The sequence below is a fragment of the Geotrypetes seraphini genome, chromosome 9 (assembly GCF_902459505.1).
Source record: "Geotrypetes seraphini chromosome 9, aGeoSer1.1, whole genome shotgun sequence".
Classification (NCBI taxonomy): domain Eukaryota; kingdom Metazoa; phylum Chordata; class Amphibia; order Gymnophiona; family Dermophiidae; genus Geotrypetes; species Geotrypetes seraphini.
In genome coordinates, this window is record NC_047092.1 from 175,285,187 (window position 1) to 175,305,736 (window position 20,550).

A 20,550-nucleotide genomic window follows, 5' to 3' on the forward strand; every position below is an offset into this window, starting at 1 on the left:
TGAGTAAGGAGGGGCCGGGAGGGGGCCAGACTGCCCTGGGTGCCGTCTTGGTGGGGGTGCCGGCGCCTCTCTGCCCTCCCCCCACGCCACGTTCACGTTCTTCCTTCCCCGCCTCCCACCTTCTCAGCATGAGCAACCCAGCCTGGCTCCCTCTGAAATGACTTCCAGGTTGCGAGGCCCGGAAGTGACACCAGAGGGAACGCCAGCGCGAGCAGCAGGCCAGAGAAGCTGCTCGCGCAGGTGAAGATTTAGAGGTAGGGGTGGGAAGGGAGAGCACGAGTGTGGCGGGCAGGAGGGGCACGAAAGGAGCAGGGGGAAAGTGGAGATGAGGGCGCGGGGGGGGGCACTGCCCCGGGCACCTCTTACCCTCGCTACGCCACTGCTGAAAGGCCTTCACGTGATCTTTTGCCTTGACTCGGTGAGAGGGAGAATTAGAGTGCCTTGAGCATGCGCAGATGCATGCTCAAGGCCCGGCAGAGGCAGGAAGTTCTTCAAGCGGCACCGGCACGTCCTGTGGGCTGCGTGCCGGTGCCAGATGGGGGGGGGGGTAAGTTTCAAGTTGTTCAGGTGGGGGGTGCTGGTTCACGCAGGGGGGGCCTTTGCGAGCGGGATGGGGGAGCAGCATCACTGGCCTCAGGGGGGTGGGGGGGTGGGAATATATCAAGCGAGTTTCCATTATTTCCTATGGGGAAATTCGCTTTGATATACGAGTATTTTGGTTTACGAGCATGCTTCTGGAACGAATTATGCTCGTAAACCAAGGTTCCACTGTATATCAAATAAGTGAGTGAAACAAAATAGAAACTCTTGAGTCTATGCCAGTCAATGAACAGCTGTGGTAGAGAATACATAACATGATAAAGTTGCATCTGTATAGGACAGTGATAGGCAATTCCGGTCCTCGAGAGCCGGAGCCAGGTCAGGTTTTCAGGATCTCCACAATAAATATGCATGAGATAGATTTGCATCTCAAGGAGGCAGTGCATGCAAATCCATCTCATACATATTCATTGTGGAGATCCTGAAAACCTGACCTGGCTCCGGCTCTCGAGGACCGGAATTGCCTACCCCTGGTATAGGAGATTGTGTCTTGGCCTGTTAACTAATGATGAAAAGGTAAAAAAACCAGGAGAAGCTGTGGCAGAGAAGGAGAGAGGGAGATGCTGGACCATGAGGGTTGATGCTGGACATGGGTAGGGTTACCAGATTTTCGGGAATGAAAATCTGCACCCATGGCCCTGCCCCCAGGCCCGCCTAGTTCCACCCGAGCCCACCCAAGTCACGCCCCATTCTGCCCCAGCCCCGCAACCTGTTCCCTTGTCGGGAGGGCTTCTGCGCATCCGCTGGTGACATCACCGCGTTGCATCCACGCATGTGCAGATGCCGTCCCGATGCCGCTGCTAGCGGGAAGCTTTTCAAAACCCGAACAAAGTGCCAAATTTTGAATAGCCGTCCGGACCCCCAGACATGTCCATTAAAAGGAGGACATGTCCCGGGAAATCCGGACTTCTGGTAACCCCACCACTGCTGAAACTCAGGATTAGATCCAATTGCGTGATTTAACCAAGAAGAAGCCCTCCCTCCCCTGACCTGGTTAAATCACACTCCAACCTATATTCAGCACTCTTTGGCCAGCCAAAATTAGCACATAGCCAGGGTGTCAGGTCAAAAGCGTGCCGGGACAAAGGCGCGCGCAGACAACTGAGCGCAATGTGGAGCCGCGCGCCGAAGAAAATGACTGTTTTAAAGGGCTCCGACGGGGGGTGTGGGGGGGAACCCCCTCACTTTACTTTATACAGATTGCGCCGCATTGTGGGGGCGTTGTGGGGGGTTTCTAGTATAATGAGGGGGGTTACAACCCCCCACAACGCCACCGCGATCTGTATTAAGTAAAGTGGGGGGGTTCCCCAACAAAACCCCCCGTCGGAGCCCATAAAAACACTCTTTTTCTTCGGCGTGCGCTTCCATCTTGCGCTCAGTTGTCGGCGCGCACCTTTGTCTTCGGTGGTTTTGTCTATGAACCCATAGCCAGCTATCTCCCATTGAATATCCCATCCTCCGCCAATATTCAGTGACTGGACGGCTTTTTTAAAATTCTTTGTTCATTTTAAAAATCAAGATAAAGTGCAACAGAATATACAAACAATTGCTGCACTAGACAGCACGTACTATATCTATCAAATAATAATCCCTGGATGTGTGTGAAATTCATTCAGAAATTAAAGGAAGATAGACCCACTTTAAAAGCAGGTCTATCTTTGGCCACTAGGCCTTAATCGGCCAACTGCCAAATAGTGGCTTGGCCAGTTAAGTCCACGGTGGTGAACTTTGACCTGGGAATTCCATGCCAGTGGCCAAATACTGACCCGGCATTGAATATCCAGGATTGCCGTGGCTGGGTGGCCTCTCACGGTCTCAATATTGGACCCACTGAATGTTGACCCCCCCCCCCCAAGAAGTCTACAGAAGAGAGTTTGAAGGAAAGGGATGTCAGGAAGCAAACAAGGCGGAGGTGGAGGAACGCAGGCAGATTAGAAGTTCTCAAGACTGCTAATAAAGGTGGACGATTTTTGTGGGATGTTCTCCAGAGAAAGGGAGCGTAATGTTCAGTGAGAGCATCTTTCAACGCCAATATGTGACTGAGATGGTTCTATTAGGGCATTTCCCTGACTTATTTGAAATATCCCAGCCATTGTAGCTTTAGTTTCTTGTTTGGGTGCCTGTATTTTGCTGTAATGATTAAATTTAAATTGCAAATTAAAAAAAAAAAACCAACTATCCCAGCCTTAAGGTCATTTCTCGATGTTGTGCAACCTTTCTGTTTGCTCAGCGTTTGGACTGAAGAGGCCCAGTGCACCCTGCTCAACGCATCCATCACAGAAACATTCAACTGCTCATTTAGCTGCGGTCCAGATTCCTGGAAAATCTCTCAATACCCCTGTCTGCAGGTCTATGTCAACCTGACATCTTCCGGACAGAAGCTCCTTCTCTACCACAACGAAGAGACGTTGAAAACGAATTCAGAGGTACGGACGGGCACTTTGAAATGAAGTTTCCAGATGCCCAGTTATCAATGTCATTTAATTTTGTTTTAGATGCACATGGGGTAGGGAAACTTATTTTGTTATGGATTGCAGTCAGGGGCGTAGTGAGGGGGGTGGGGGTGCGGTGGACCACCCCGGGTAGGGTTATCAGATACTCCGTCTGGAAAATCCAAATCCCCCAGGCCTGCCCATCCTCGCCCTGGTCCCGCCCCAGCACCGCCTCCAATTTCGCCCCAGCTTCGCACCCCCCCCCCCTCCCCGCTGCCTGCTCTCGTCGGGCAGGACATCCATGCATGTGTGGATGCTCTATACAAAACCCAGACAAAGTGCTGGGTTTTTTTAAAGCCATCCGCACTCCCCGAACATGTCCTCAAAAGGAGATGTCCAGGGAAATCCAGACATCTGGTAACCCTAGCCCCGGGTGCCATCTTGCTAGGAGCGCTGGTACCTCTCCACCCTCCCCATGCCACACTTGCATCTTCCCTTCACCCTGGACCTCTTTAAATCTTCACCAGCACCAGCATCTTCTCCGGCCTGCTGCTTGCGCCGGCCTGGCTTCCCCTCTGAAATCACTCCTGCTCATGTGGCCAGGAAGTGATGTCAGAGGGAAAGCCAACGTTGGTGCAATCAGCAGGCTGGAGAAGCTGCTGGGGGGGAGGGGAAGACGTGAGTGTGGCATGAGGGGAGAAGGAGGGGGAGCGGGGGCGGAGAGGAGGGCGCGGATAGTGCCACCTACCCTCACTATGCTACTGATTGCAGTGATCACAGGATACGGAGGGTGGGCTGGGGGCAACAATGTCCATAGTGGACCAAAGGATATGAAATGGTCCAAGGAATCAAAGAAGTGTTTTGAGGTTCCCTCTGGAACCGGCACATAGCCGGATCTCAGGTTTTGGGAGGAAGCCTGAGACCAAAGTGTGTGTGGAGGGGGGAGGGCGCAAAAGATTGTGTGCCCCCCCCCCCTCCCTGCCGCTCTCCATATCCAGTGCAACCCTGAAGATTGAAGAGTCCAAACATTCCAGGCTTGCTACCAAACCATCTAATGACATCAGGCCCTTTCGTTTCACAATCGCTGCTCCAATAGTGTGGCCCGAAAAGGCCCAGATACATGATTTGAATAGAGGACTTTTTTAATGCCTGCTGGCTTTTTTTCTCCACTATAGTATTTTCTGCCAGCGACCTCTGATTAAACTTGCTATAGGCCCCTGATTGGAAAATTTGTGTTCTGTACTGGCGACATTTAATGCTGAGGCATTGGGCAGTTGTCTGTTTATTTATTTAAGGATTTATGGCCCACATATCCAGCAATTGTTTGTGGCGTATAATAAATAATACTCGTATAAGGCACTTGAAACTTCGCTATCTGTCCAAAAGGCTCACAATCTAGCTAAAGCACCTGAATAAACATTTATTAAAATGTTGAGCCAAATAAAATATGTAGGAGAACAAAATAAATTCCAGGAAGGGTGAGAGTAAGGTGCATTTCAAAAACTAAAAAAATGTTGTTGTCATACCCTCTATTGGTTTTCGCTAGTTTCCAAAAGGATTTCTTTGTGTTTACTATTAAACTTATTTTAAGATGTAATCTCAATAGCATATGGCCCTCCCGGGATTTACAAAATCTGCACTCCTCAAAAAAAAAAATACCAGCCAACGATTGAGAAAAATGAGAAATCAGACAAAGGCTTGCACGCTCATTTCTCTCCATTTTGCAAACCCTGGCCTGCATCTCATCTACTGTGTGCCTCAGGCTCATTATTTGTCATGTAAATATTGCACTGGGAACGGCGTAGCAGTGAGCTGGCTCCACACACAACGAGAAACTATACCTTATGTTTATACATGAGCTGTAGGGCCAAGTCATTCATTAACCACCAGCAACGGTGGTGCCTGCAGCTTTTTAAATGTATAAATACAGTAACCATGGTTATAGGACGGCCGATACATTCTCATTACCTTTCAACGTTTGGTAACCATGGCAGGAGAGGACACACTGGGGATGGCACCTGCCAGCTAGCGCCTCTGCACAGCGAAAACGCAAGCAGGTTTCAAAGAGGAAGGAAAGTTTACAGATACCCGGAGTGAAAGCATGAGAGGCTACAAGGGAGTTCTAAGAAACACCTTGTGCATTTTTGATAGCAAATCAGACGACGCGCAATCACAAGCAAATAATATTCACTTGAATATAAAGATATATTCCAAGGGACCATTTTTTAAGATGCACGGAATAGTACTGTGTCCTAGATGGAGTTTATTTGCTGGAGTGACTAACACTTTGAATCATAGAGGATGGAATGGGAGGAGCCAGGGAGGTGCCATGACACTCCCAAAATATGAACCGATGAGGTGTCATTGTATGCTGCCTGCTGCCCTCCAGATTCAGAACTTCCTGTCTTCCCTCGGCTTCACCTGCTTTTTACCTTTTTCAAGCAGCAAGTGAAGACATAGCATGTAATAGCTATAGAAGACAGGAACACATAGGGTTACCAGCCATCCGGATTTCCCCAGACATGTTCTCCTTTGTGACCCTCAAAGCCGTCAGGACCCCCGGATATGTTCTCCTTTGGAGGACATGTCCGGGGGTCCTGATAGCTTTGATGGTTTTGAACAGCTGTGTCGGGCAGGGAGGACGTGAATACGGTGAAACAGCGAATAACATGGCAGGAGACCTGACCTGTTCTTGAAGGAGAGGCAAAACACGGTGAAGAAAGTGCTGGGAATCGGCGATTTTCTCTGTAAACGCTTGGAATTGGCGATATCTCTATGCAAGCTGATGTAATTGGGGGGGGGGGGAGGAGCCAGCAAGCTAAAAACCGCAAATAATCGAAACCGCGATTGCTGAACCGTGAATACGGAGGGAGAAGTGTATCTTGTGGACGGAGTTTAGGGGTGGCTTTAGGGTACCAGATCAAAATAGCTCTTATGAAATAGCCCCAACAAATCAGCCCTAACACAAAATAGCCCCGACCAAAAAAATAAATGTGACAAAAAAAAATCTCCTGACAGGAGAGGGCTTCAATGGCTGAGAGGGTTTAGATGAGCTGGAGTAGGTTTTAACGGAGATTTCGGCAGTTGGAACCCAAGCACAGTACCAGGTAGAGCTTTGGATTCTTGCCCAGAAATAGCTAAGAAGAAAAAATTAAAAAAAATTTAAATTGAATCAGCTTGGGCAGACTGGATGGACCATTCGGGTCTTTATCTGCCGTCATCTACTATGTTACTATGTAATATAGTCCTCGAATTTAATACGTAAAAAGATATTTTTCTCATTCTATATTTCAGTCATTGGAAGAATATCCTGCCACAGATACCCTCAGTGCTTGATTTCTAGAACTTTCTATGCTATTACCGTATCTATTTCTAGTGATTTCTGCAGCGTTACTTGGTGTGAGCAATGCTGTACGTTAACATGTAAGAGACAGTCTCTGCTCAATACTCGCCAGTATTCAGAGTCATTCCCAGCCAGCTAAATAGAGCTGAGTAGCCCAATAGAGCTTAGAATCTATTCAAGGCAGACAAACAGGACAAATATGGGATTAGATAATTTCATTTATTATGGGAATGATTAAAACATGGGTATTGAACAGATGAACAAAAGGTTACGAGTTAAAAGCAGACTCAAAAAGGTGGCTTTTAGCCCGCATTTGAATAGGGCCAGAGACAGAGCACGATGTACGGACTCAGGAAGTCTATTCCAGGCATATGGTGCCACAAGATAAAAGGAGCAGTCTGGAGTTTGTTAGCGGGGGAGAAGGATATGGATAAGAGTGACTTGCCCAATGAACGGAGTCCCCCTGGAGGGGTGTGGGAGAGATAAGAGAGGAGAGATAGCTGAGGAGCTGCCGAGTGAATGCACTTGTAAGTCAGTGCGAGGAGTTTGAACTGTATACAGAAATGGACGGAGTCCCTCGAGGAGAGGGGGTTATGTGAGCCCAGCGACACCGGAGGAAGATAAAGCCACGCAGCAGAACTTTGAACAGATTGAAGGAGACGGAGAGATTTTAGCAGGAGACCTGCAAAGAGCAGATGAACAGTAGTATAAGTGAGAGGAGAGGAGATAAGGGTTTTTATAGTGTTTCAGAAAGGAAGGGATAAGTTATGGTGATGTTACAGAAAGAGAAACAACAGGTTTTAGAAACATGGAAAATGACTGCAGAAAAGGGCCAAGGCCCATCAAGTCTGCCCACACTAATGACCCACCCCCCTAACTTATCCCTCTTAGGTATCCCATGGCCCATCAAGTCTGCCCGCTCTGATTGCCCTCCCCCAATTTACCCTCTTAGAGATCCCACATATGCATCCCATTTTTTCTTAAAATCTGGCACGCTGTTGGCCTCGATCACCTGCATTGGAAGCTCTTTCCGATGATCAACCACTCTTTCGGTGAAGAAATACTTCCTGGTGTCGCCATGAAATTTCCCGCCCCTGATTTTTAGCGGATGCCCTCTTGTTGCCGAGGATCCTTTAAGAAAGAAAATATCATCTTCCTCCTTGATGCGACCGGTGATATATATAAACGTCTCAATCATGTCTCCCCTCTCCCTACGTTCTTCGAGAGAGTACAGCCGCAATTTAGTCAGCCTCTCCTCGTATGAGAGATCCTTGAGCCCCGAGGCCATCCTGGTGGCCATTCGTTGAACCAACTCAACTCTCAGCACATCTTTTCGGTAATGTGGCCTCCAGAATTGTACACAGTATTCCAGATGAGGTCTCACCATGGATCTGTACAACGGCATTATGACCTCGGGCTTCCTGCTAACGAAACTTCTACGGATACACCCCAACATTTGTCTTGCCTTGGATGAAGTCTTCTCCACTTGATTAGCAGCTTTCATGTCTTCACTAATGATTACTCCTAAATCACGCTCTGCTACAAGTCCTGGTTAAGGTCTCCCCATTTAGGGTGTAATTTCTGCAGTTTGTTCGGGGGGGGGGGGGGGTGTAGAGAAAGAGCGACAGAGCGATGAAAGGTGAACCCGAGGAGTCATATACTGCCCTTCAATGATGGTACCTACCATCTAATTTTGAAAACTGATAACTCCCTTCAGGCCTTCTCCTCCCCTACTCCCACAAGACACATATCTAGGGTTACCAGATGTTTGGATTTACCCGGACGGCTTTTCAAAACTCGGCACTTTGTCCGCGTCAGGAGGGCATCCGTGCATGCGCGGAGGGGACTCAGTAATTTCACACGCACATGCGGGCATGATATCATCGCGTTGCGTCTGCATATGCGCCGATGCCCTCCCCACTAATGAGAACAGGCTGAGGTGGCAGGGCTGGGGCGGAATATCACCCCTATACTTGCATTTTTGGCTCACTCAGAATCCTACATCTCTACTTGGTCTTCATTTGAACTCATTTCTTTGCTATTTGAACTTTTTGATACTTTTTTATGTCGACGACTGTCACTGTGATGTTTTGAACTGTTGCACCACTTTCTACGTCAGCGGTGCATTTGCGCTGCTGTTTATATATATTTTTTCATATACATTTTTCTATAACTTTTGGATCATTTCGTTGGATTGTTTGGAAGATTGAAAACCTTCTGGTTTGTCTATATTTGATTCTATGATTATCTTTTGGGGGAAATTTTTTTCTTTTGGGATCCCTTTTTTTCTTCTCTTTTCATGATCATGAAGCCTTTGTCTCTGCTATATGGTTTGTCTTATATGTCTATATGTTATGGTATTTGATTTTATATTAATCTATTTGATATTGTGATATTTTGATATGAATAAAAGTTTTGATAATTACCGTATTTTCACGCATATAACGCGCGCGTTATACATGATTTTACAAACCGAGTATAACCATGTGCGTTATATGTGTGAGCGCGTTATACAAATTTTTTTTTTTCAGTGCGATCCGGCATCCCCCCTGCGAACCGGCATCCTCCCACCCCCCGCTCGCGTCACCCCCCCTCCCCCGCGATCCTACATCCCCCCAAGCACCGCAAAGACATCGGTCGCTTACCCGATTGGGCACCGGCACCAGCACCAATGCACAGGACGTGCCAGTGCCAGTGCCCGAAGATCCTCCCTCGTTGGGCTGGGCTGGGCTGGGCTGGGCGGTGCAAGGGAGATCTTCCCTCTTCCCTGTGCCGGGCTGGACTGGGCTTTGAGCATTTGCGCATGCTCAAAGCCTTCTGGTCTCGCTCTCTCCGAGATTCTGAATCTGAGAATCTCGGAGAGAGCGAGACCAGAAGGCTTTGAGGCTGAAGCTTTTCACACTATTTATTCAATTTTCTATACCTGGGAGCTCAGAATGGTTTACATGAATTTATTCAGGTACTCATATTGCAAGACTTTGCTCATTTAGAACAGTCACTACATTCTTGCAGTGCCACACAGCAAAATAAAAAGGAAGACCCCAAAATAGAGAGTTGCACGGGGACAGAAATCCCACCCATCCCCGCCCGATCCCACCAGGATCCTCTCCGTTCCCCACCCGTCCCTGTCCTCCGTCCCTCTCCATCTTCACCCATCCCCGCAAGGAATTACTTCCATCTCCGCCCGTCCCCATAAAAAGCAGCAATTACTTCTGACAGGATCATCAATTCCACAGTTTCTTTTGTGTTTGCGCTGCTGTTTTCCTTGTGGAATCTCTTTGGTGGAACCCTTTTTTTGTTTTATGTTCAGGTAATTAACTTATAAACCCCCTCTTTTACTAAGGCTGACGTGTCCATTATATTATATGGACAAACCCTGCTTCCAAAGCCTTCCATCCCCACGGGAGTCCCGTTGGCTAGAGGGGGGTCCCCGTGGGAGTCCCGTGGGCCAGAGGGGGGTCCCCGTGGGAGTCCCGTGGGTTAGGGGGGATTCCCGCGGGACCCGTGGGATTCCCGCAATCCCCATTCCCGTGCAGACCTCTACCCCAAAATCCACAGAAGAATCAATCCAACAACCTAAAAAAACAAAAACCTGTGGATGCTGATGTTCTGAAAATGATTTATTATATATCCTTTCACAGTAAAACCATGACAACATAAAAATACATATGAAAAAGTCCAACTGGACCCTACACGTGTTTCGGCGAACACACCTTCCTCAGGGATCCAATTGATGTCAAATGCACAAATAGAGAAATGGACTAAAAACAGTGTACACTTCTCCCTCCGCATCCATGGGGGTTGGGGGCAGAGCCGGCCCGCGAATATTAAAAAACTGTGAATAATATTTGGGCCGGTTCTGCCCCTAACCCCCGCTTCCCCTCAGCTACTCGAGATTTTTAAACAAAAAAAACATTTTAATTTTTCAGGCTATTTTAAGCCATGTAAGCCCCCCTTAAGCCTTACCTGGTGGTCTAGCAGGCTTTCGGGGCAGGAGCAATCTTCCCATGCTCCTGCCCCGTGCAAATCACTCATAGGAAATGGCTGCCTTGAGCTCCCGTCGTAGTCTCGAGAGATTACGGGAGCTCAAGGCAGCCATTTCCTATGAGCGATGTGCAAGGGGCAGGAGCGTGGGAAGATCGCTCCTGCCCTGAAACCCGCTAGACCACCAGGTAAGGCTTAAAAGGGGGGGGGCTTACATGGCTTAAAATAGCCTGAAAAATTAAATTTTTTTTGTTGTTGTTTAAAAATCACGAATAACCGAATCTGCGGATGCTGAAACCGTGGATTCGGAGGGGGAAGTGTACTTGTCTTTAAGCATGTCGTAGGAACTGACTGGAGACAAAACACAAATGGCATCTACTATTACTATAACCATGAATGCAAAGGTGTGAATAAATTACAGTGTTCTGTAAGTCACACGTGCCAAGTGGGAGACCCGCCCATGTCCCGCTCATGCTCCTCCCATGTACAGCCCCCTTGCAGATAAACGCGATAGCACCCATATGTATTCTAATGCAATAGTGCTTCCCTGCTATTTTCCCCTGCATTGACGTGTACCAGGGGCACGCGAATGCGCATTTACAGAATCGCCCTTCAAGTGTCTCCTTTACTACTGCTTATTGGCAGCCTGAGGGGAGAACAAATTAGATGAACAGTTTCATGTACATTAGGACTAAGCAGCAGAAATAATATTAACGTACGTGGTTCAGTCAGCATTTTGCCTGCAGGATTAGAGAGAGCTGCTCGAGCAAAGGAAGCCTCTACATGAGAATTTCACAAAGGTGCTGGGATAGGCAGCCTTTACCACTACAGAAAATATAGGTTCCTGGATTCTATAGACTTGCATGCCCAAATTTATGCCTACCATACAAATTTGGATGCACAAATTACAGAATAAGGCCGTGGCCTAGCGAGGGTAGGAGGTGCCCAGGGCGCTGATGCTCCGCCCTCTTCTCTGCTCCTCTCTACCCCACCCCCCTTTCCCTTCTCTCATGCCTCTGTAACTTTTCTGGCGCAAGCAGCATCTCCAACCTGCTGCCTGCGCCGGCCTCGGCTCTCCCTCTGATGTCACTTCCCACGACCAGGAAGTGACTTCAGAGGGAGAGCCGAGGCTGGCGCGAGCAGCAGGTTGGAGATGCTGCTCATGCTGATGAAGAGTTAGAGGCACAAAGGTATGTAAATCTCTCTCATGCATGTTCATTGTGGAGATCCTGAAAACCTGGTCTGCCAGTAGATCTCGAGGACTGGACTTGGGCAGCCCTGCTGTACATGATACAATTTCATTGTGGGGTAATATCTTCAAATGGGTTTGATTTCTGCGTAGACTGACCAATTATCAGACTGAGAATATAATAGAAAAAAAACAGATTCAGATGTGAATGCAATATACGAATCCAAATGCTGGTTTTTGCACATCCAAATAACAGAGCTTCTAAAAGAGCCACCCATACCTAAGTTCTGGAGGATTCCTAGCTAGTCAGATTTGCAATGCATATTCATTGGGGATAACCCTAATGAATATGCATGAGAGAGATTTGCATATAATGGAGGTGACAGGCATGCAAATCTGCCCCATGCATATTCATTAGGGCTATCCTGAAAACCTGACTGGCTGGTGGTCCTCCAGGATGGGGTTGGGAACCACTGGATAGAGCATCTGTAGAATGATATCTAATTAGAAAATCTAATTATCAACATTAAGCTAATGTCTTGGGAAATATTAACGTTCCAGCTTAGATATTCTATTAGTTATATTCTCTAAATAATTTATTGTAAAATATTAACCCTGTAATTGAATTATTCATGAGTGTATACATAATGGAAGTGAAAGTGAGAAAAAGCACCATCCCCTTATACCCCTGAAGCAAGTTAGAGAAATAAAACATTTATTACAGGATGAAAGAATTACCATGAAAAGGAAAGGACCGTAATGTTTCTTTATTTCACACAAGTTCTAATTGTTCCCGTTCCAGAATACTACTGTTTATCATTTCATTAATCCTACTAGATCAGAGATTCCCAAATCTGTCCTGCAGACCCCAGCCAGTCATGTTTTCTGGGTATCCACAATGATTATGCATGAGAGAAATTTGCATACAATGTCACTCATAAATATTCCTTGTAGAGGTTCTGCAAATCTGACTAGCTAGGAATCCTCCAGAACAGATTTGGGAATCTCTGCAAAAATGTAGAATGAGCGTCCTTCAGAGATCAGGTTACTTTCTCATTTTAACAACTTTTCAGCAATGTTAAATTTATCTATTTCAAAAATCTCTGGTTGATTCTTCCGTTCTAAGATAATTTTGGAACAGAATCATCTCATTCTGTAGCTGAATTTAGGAAATCTTGTTAACCGAGTTGAGCCCTTTTTGTAAGGGATGAATTGGTATATAAAACCAAGGATTGGATTGGATATATAAACACAACAAATATATTTCCTGAAACTTCTTATTACAGGATCCATGGTTAAATCAACAAGGTTTTTTAAAGCTTCAGTTCAATTGCATCTTTTGAGGGTCCAAATATTCTATAAGGCATCGCTCATGTTATTGGACTCGGGATGCATGTATTATCGTCTACACATGGCCCAGCTAAAGTTGTTATTTTTTACCTACCTGGATTCATAACAAAGTGGTCACTGGTTATTGTTTGTTGCCATTTTCGGGGCACAGACAGTAGAAGTCTGCTTGGTACCGAACATACTCCCCCCAACTACAGAGGTTGTCGTCGAAACCCCACTCCAGCCCATCCAGATGTGTCTAGGGACCATAGGCGTGCTTAGCACTGCTCTTATTTCCCAGTTACTGGAATTACAATCTAAGTACCACAAAGGGCTCCTTTTATCAAGGTGCGGTAGGCAGTTAACGCGCGGAATACCATGCGTTCAACCGCCTGCCGCGCTAGTCGCTAACGCCTCCATTGACGAGGCGTTAGTTTTTTGGCTTGCCACGGAGGTTAGCGCGTGATGAAATGTCCGACGCTCTAACCCCTGTAGCGCACCTTGATAAAAGGAGCCCAAAGTTTTGTTTTGCTTCCATTCGTTTTCCGTATAGGCATTCTTTATGTTTATGTAAACAGAATAGAAGTGGGGAAGGGACACGATCAACCAATTGTAAGGATAACCAATTTATTGAAAACTAGTATTTTAGCCCGTTACATTAACGGGTGCTAGAATATATGTCTGTGTGTCTTTATTTCTGTCTCTCTCTCCCTCCCGCTGTCTGTCTCTCTCCCTGGCCCCCTTTGTCTGTCTGTCTTTCTGTGTCTCTCCCTGCCCCTGTGTCTTTCTTCTTTTCTTTCTATCTATCTGTCTCTCTCCCTGCCTCCCATGCAGCACCATTTCTCTCCCACCACTTCCCTGTGCAGCAGCATTCCCTCCCCCTCCATTTCCCTCCCCCCACACCACTTCCCTATGCAGCAGCAGCGTTTCCCTTACCCCCCCTTTCCCTTCCTGCAGTCTGGCCGCCTCCCTTAGTCCCTTACTGCCTCCTCCCCCTTCCCTTCCCGCGGTCCCAACAAACCTTCCGATTCCAGCAGCGTTTGCAGCACTCTACACACGCTGCTTCGGGGCCTTCTACTGCATAGCAAATCAGGGCAGTAGAAGGCCCCGAAGCAGCATGTGTAAAGTGCTGCAGACGCTGCTTGAATCGGAAGGTTTCAGGACCCGCAGCCCTTGCCGGACCCGAAGCAAACTCTGGGGGTTTTTAAGTCCGTTGGGGAAGGGGAGGAGAGCAGCTCCTCTCCCTTCCAGCTCCGTGCTTCTTGGCTTTATCCTTCAGACGGCAAGAGCCGCTGCATCCGACAGGCTCCACGCCGCCGCGTGCATGCGCACTCCTACCTGCGGGTCCCTACAGCGCACGGAAAACGGCAGCACACAGGTGGGAGTGAGCATGCGCGCTTAGGGTTTTATTATATAGATACAGCATATATAACATATACGGAAAATATATAGCAAGCCTAACAGAGAGTCCTTTAATCCTTTTAGTCCTGGACCCCAGCAAGGTCTGTGTTTCAGCTTGAATAGCCTTCCTCAGGGGGTATATGACTGAAGCCTATAAGACAGAGCTACAAAAATGTATATACATCGAAATCATACATAGACAATGAACTAAATGAAAAATAAATTAAGATAAAAAGGATGAACCACGAAAAAAACTGTACAAATGAACAACCATGGTAAAGCAAAGGATTCAGATTCACAATGATATAACAATAATCTCAGAAAAACCTAGGGAACGTGCACATTTTTAAACGAAATCAAAAAGAATATTACATCATAGTTTTGCGCCAAAAGAAAAACCTCATATTGGTTTCGGTTTCTACCCAGTAGTGACACTACTCAGCTCATGTAGTAGTTTGCAGCGTTTCTTGATGTGGTAAGTGCTCAGATTCTTGTTTCAACCTACATGACGTGCCATTTTTTTTTTTATGTTTTAAGGTTCCATGTTGAACAGCAGGCTCCATACTGTTTACCGAGAGGTATTTTATTTGGTTTCTTTCCTCCCCTTGTAGCCCAATGGTACTTTTTGCATGTTTGGGTTTATACAGTGGTACCTTGGAATCCGAACTTAATCCATTCCAGAACCCTATTCGAGTTTCAAGACAATTTTTCCCATTGAAAATAATAGAAACTGGATTAATCCGTCCCTTGGTCCCACAAACTCAGATTTGCAGAGACAGTAAGATCAGGCCCCCGCTGGCATAGGCAGCAAGATCAGGCCCCCACTGGCATAGGCAGCAAGATCAGGCCCCCGCTGGCATAGGCAGCAAGATTGGGTCCCCCTGGCAGAGGCAGTGAGATTGGGCCCACATCGTAGAAACAGCAAGATCGGGCCCCCCACCAGCATAGACAGCAAGATTGGCAACGGCAACTGCAAGGGGTGCTCAGCCCAAAGCTTCCCTCCCAGGCGGAAACAGGAAGCTGCGTCAGGGGAAGCTTTGGGCTGAGCAACGCTTGCAGTTCCCATACGTTTGGATTCCAAAGCAGCGTTCAGATTACAGGGCAAATCTTAATTTTAAAAAAAGTTTGGATTCCAAGTTGTTCGAGTTCTGGGGCGTTTGTACCACTGTATTTATTTTGGAAATACGCACCCTTACCCACTTCTTTACATTACCACCCGTGGAGTTGTTTGAATTCTGATTCTACTTTCGTCTCTACCATCTCCCACAGGCATCCCACCCTTCCCATGAAAATGGTCTTCCTGACTTTACTCCTAAGTCAAACCCCCTGTAACCTAAATTTATGTCCTCTAGTTCTACTACTTCCCTTTCTCTCAAGAAGATTTGTTTGCATATTAATTCCTTTCAGATATTTAAATGTCTGTATCATATCGCACCTACCTTCCTTTGCTCTTTGGTATATAGACTTATTATTGAGTCTTCTCTTTCGTTGTGTCAATGGAGGGGTAAGTTATCTTGTTTGCATGCACCATCATTTTGAGAAGTTGACGCCTCTGCCAACATGTCTGCTAACTCCTACCAGCAGTGGGTCAAAGCAGATGATTAAAAAAAAAAGAAAATATTTTAAAAAATGGTTAATAAAGGAATTTTCTTAAAAGATACGTTTTCAAGTTGCTTTGAAAGGAGTAGAGGAGGTGAAAGCTCGTAAATCATAAGGGAAGGAAAGCCAAAACTGGAATGCCTGATAACAGAATTCTCAAAAAAATTTTCTTGTATTGGACCCCAGAAAATGATGGAAAAATTAAAAGATAAAGAGTCTCTGGCTCTTGAAAGCCTTAGATTAGAGAAAAATGAAAACAGACTGAGTACATATTCTGGAATAGATCCATCAAACATTGTGAATACTGTAAGAGCTAATTTAAAAAGAACGCAAGCCTATACCACACTGCCACCATCCCCCCGCACTCTGCAAGAGGCCACTTAGATTTAAACCCCAAACCAATATTCTATAATTACGCACTATGGTGTCTTAGCCCCCTTTTACAAAATCGCAATCGTGGGTTTTAGCGCAGGTTGGCGTGCTGAATGCTCTGCGCTGCTCCCGACACTCATAGGGGCAAGTCAGTCAATCCTCCGTTACCCAAAGGTACGTTAGATAGATTTCTTGAGTACCTGATTGTAAACCGCCTAGATCAGTGGTCCCCAACCCTGTCCTGGAGGACCACCAGGCTGACCCTAATGAATATGCATGAGAGAGATTTACATATAATGGAAGTGACAGGCATGCAAATCTGCTCCATGTATATTCATTAGGGCTAGCCTGAAAACCCGATTGGCCTGGTGGTCCTCCTGGACAGGGTTGGGAACCACTGCGTCTAGATAACCTTGATAGGCAGTATATAGATAGCTAAATAAAAATACAAACAAAAATATCAACTATACCACTCAGTTAGCTAAATAGGATCAAAGCGGTTAACAACATAATTTAATCAAATTAATAAAAAAGAACTCCATTTGAAAATAGGAAAGAAAAATCAAAAATATTCTAAATAATATACACTTCCCCCTCCCCATTTGCAGTTTCAGTAATCACGATTTCACATATTCGCGATTTTTTGGGGAGGGGGAAAAAGAAAAAAAAAACCCATCCTTAAGTCTTCCTCCCGGCATCCCGGCCTTACCTGGTGGTCTAGTGGGCTTTCGGGGCAGGAGCGATCCTAAGCTCCTGCCCCGTGCAGATCGCCATTAGGAAATAGCTGTAGGGAGTTCCCGTCGTAGTCTCGAGAGACATGGGGAACTCACAGCAGCCATTTCCTAATGGCGATCTGCACGGGGCTAGACCACTAGGTAAGGCCGGGAAGGCGGGGGTGGGTCAGGGCCGGATATTCGCGTTTTTTTGCCATTTGCAGCCCGGCTCTGCCCCCTATCCCCCGCGAATCCGGAGGGAGAAGTGTACATAGTCTCTTATTGAGAAAGACATGGGGAAAGCCACTACATGCCCTGGATCGGTAGCATGGAATGGTGCTAATATTTGGGATTCTAGAATCTTGCTATTCTTTGAGATTCTATATAGAATGTTGCTACTTTTTGGGGTTCCGGAATCTTGCTTACTCTGAGATAATGGAATGTTGCTACTATTTGGGTTTTTGGCCAGGTACTTGTGACTTGCATTGGCCTAGAATTGGAATCTGTGCCACTAGCCTCAGGTATTAACAGATTGAAAGCTCTTTCAGGTGCAAACTTATTGAATCTAAATTCTAATAATGCTTTGAGCCACCATGAGCGTCATTTGGAAAGCAGGGTACAAAAATTATATTATTATGAAGCTAATCTCTTCGCCTATTACCAGACCCGTCACTATGTTCAGTCCCTCCCAGTGGCTGCCCTTACTGAAGTCTGCAGGGAGGCGCTTTCGGAACTCTTCAGCCTTTCAGCCCAACAGAGGATTCCTCTACGATTTCATATTGTGGGGATCCGGGATTGCCAACCAAGTACGAATCTGGATATATTAGCGACAGCGTGGGCTGAGGACTTGCATTGCCAGTTGACTGCTCATCAGCTACAACGGGTCCTGAAGAACATTTAAAAGGTGTCACCCAATATTACTCACTGGGAAATGCAATTGAAAATTGTTCTTAGACTTTACATTCCACCGGAACATGCAGCCCGGATGGGGATTACTGCGTCGCATTCTTGCCCGAAATGCAATCAGGCTCACGCATCTTTGAGTCACATGTTTTGGGCCTGCCCCGCAATCCAACAGTTTTGGAGACATCTTGGCCTATATACCACATCGCTTTGGGGAAGGCGATGGCTTCCGCAACCGAGGGCGTTATTTGGATTTTATAATATAGCCTCGCCCAAACCCAGGGGAATATCAGCATTTATCTCCAGAGCCCTTTGGATGGGAAAAAAAGCCATCCTCACCAACTGGCTCTCCCGTGATCCCCCGTCATATGCACAATAGAGATCCCTAATGATAGTGCACGCAACACTGGAGAGACGCATGGTGGGAGACTTGACTCTTGGCCCGGGTCGCAAATTTTGTCAGGTATGGGAGCACTTCTGGCGGGACCTCACACCGCGTGCTCACAGTAGACTTTTGAATCTTTAAGATTTTATTCCCACTCTCAGCTGTTGGACTGGCCATGGACTCTTGGGGATGGGAGGGGAACTGATTGTATTGTTGAAAATGTTATTTCCTGACTGGTACTACTGTTTGTATTTGCTTCTTACTGCTGGAATAATAAAAATCATTTAAACATATTACGAAGCTAAAAGAGGCAGCAAAGGATCAAAGGGAAGCATTAATGATCCGTATGTATAGCTGGAAAGGTTCAAGTAGACTTCCTTCTAAAATTACAGCTGAGTCAAAGTTCTGACTTCATATCGTATAAAAGTGCAAATAAAAATCGAATGCTCCTCCTACTAAGGGTGATCAGACGTACGGATTTCCCGGCACTTTGTCCGGGTTTTGAAAAGCCTCCTCAAATCACGTCGGGCAGGGAGGGAGGCTTCGCATGCGCGGATGTCACGTGATGGCATCATGCGCACGAGCGCATTTGCGTGATGTCATCGCGTGGCATCCATGCATGCACAGACTTCCTTCCTGCCCGACAAGAGCAGGCAGCGGGGGGGGGGGGGAGTGCTAGGGCAGGACTGGAGGAGGGAGGAGGGCGTTACAGGGCAGGGATGGGCAGAACTGGGCAGGCCTGGGGGAGGGGCTAGGGGGGTCCAGATTTTCCACCAGTAAAGGTAACTTATACTGTCCGTAAACATTTTTCCATTCCTTTTACAGTGCTCCTACGTCCCCAGGTGTGGAAAGAACTATGACGAGTCCATGTCTCTTGTGAACGTTATCATGGAAAACTTCCGGAAATACCAGCGTTTTTCGTGTTTCTATGACCCAGAAGGAACTCAGAAAAACGTTCTCTTAACCAAACTGTACAGTTCACACGTGGTGTTCCACTCGCTGCTCTGGCCGTCCTCCATGCTGATTGGCGGAATCGCCATTGTTGCTATGGTGAAACTTACGCAGTACCTCTCCCTTCTCTGCGAGAGAATCCAAAGGATCAACAGATAAAAAATAAAGACACGTGTGGACACATGGACACTCATACAACATTGAAACACACACACAGACACATGCACACAGATAGCTGAGCATACATATACGTACCGACACGCAAACCCACACCTATATACAGGCACCTATATAAACATATGTATACCAACACACACACATATAAAGACACATAAACTTACACATAAATGTCCAACACACACACATACATATCAACAAATGCACACATATGTAAACATACATGCATACATATACAGACACATACACATACAATACAAAAACAAATACAAGCACACACACACATTCTGTAAAGGATCTTTTGACATTGATTTACAATATGCTGTTTTCCATTCTTCACCAAAGAACCTTAAGTTTCTATGTCTAATTGTTTCTAAGTTCGTTAATCTTTTCTTATAAGTAGAGCAATAATGCAAAAAGCTGTTCTATATGCAAACATGATGTCATTATTATGCAGAAGAAAACTTTGTTCCTTGTTTCCCAAAATATTGTTTCATGCTGGAACTAGTACTGTGGTGTTTTCTGTAAGTCACAAATAAGGCTCAGTTTAACCTTTGATCATGCTTACTTTACAAAGAAACATGGCAGATTTACAGCGCCCTCTATCTTAAACTGGCTTTGCCCACTCTTACCTAAGTCTATTATCCTTGTGGGCCATTCAAAAATAGTCAGTGGCATTGCATGGATAAGAGGTTCCCGGGGCAGTGGCGCCTCCTCCTCCCGCCCCACCCCCGTTCCTTCCATGCCAACCCGCCCCACTCCTTCTGGGCCCACATGCCACAAATGAGCCCTTGCTTCCCACCCCCGAACCTCTTTAAATCTTCGCCAGCCTGCTGCTTACGCAGGCATTGGCTTTCCCTCTGACATCACTTCCTGGTTCCATGACCCAGAAGTGATTTCAGAGGGAGCCAGGCTAGCGTAGTTGCATACTTTGGTGAAGATTTTAAAGAGGCACAGGGGGGATGGGGAAGGGAGGGCACAAGCGTGGCATGGGGGGGGCGGAAAGGTGCTGGCGCCCCCACCAAGACAGCGCCTGGGGCGGTCCAACCCCCTCCTTACTATGCTTTACTTCCAAATGAGGGGTAGGGTGGGGTGAGATCATTTCCATATTTATCTTTCTGTAAACTAATCAAACGGGTCTATTTATGAAAGAGCAGTCGGTTGTTTTTTTT

The 20,550-nt window shown here is 46.6% G+C and overlaps 1 protein-coding gene across 3 annotated transcripts in view; it reads left to right on the plus strand.

The window, feature by feature from the left end:
• Nucleotides 1-19,885, plus strand: part of KCNMB2 (potassium calcium-activated channel subfamily M regulatory beta subunit 2) — a 256,991-nt gene extending 237,106 nt beyond the window's left edge. For all 3 annotated transcript variants that reach the window (XM_033959693.1, XM_033959692.1, XM_033959691.1), the window contains 2 exons: nt 2,831-3,026; nt 19,076-19,885. In XM_033959693.1, coding sequence (XP_033815584.1) covers nt 2,831-3,026; nt 19,076-19,360 — 481 coding nt within the window. In that variant the 3' untranslated portion in view covers nt 19,361-19,885. The remainder of the gene's footprint in view (nt 1-2,830; nt 3,027-19,075) is intronic.
• The last annotated feature ends 665 nt before the right edge of the window (nt 19,886-20,550 follow it).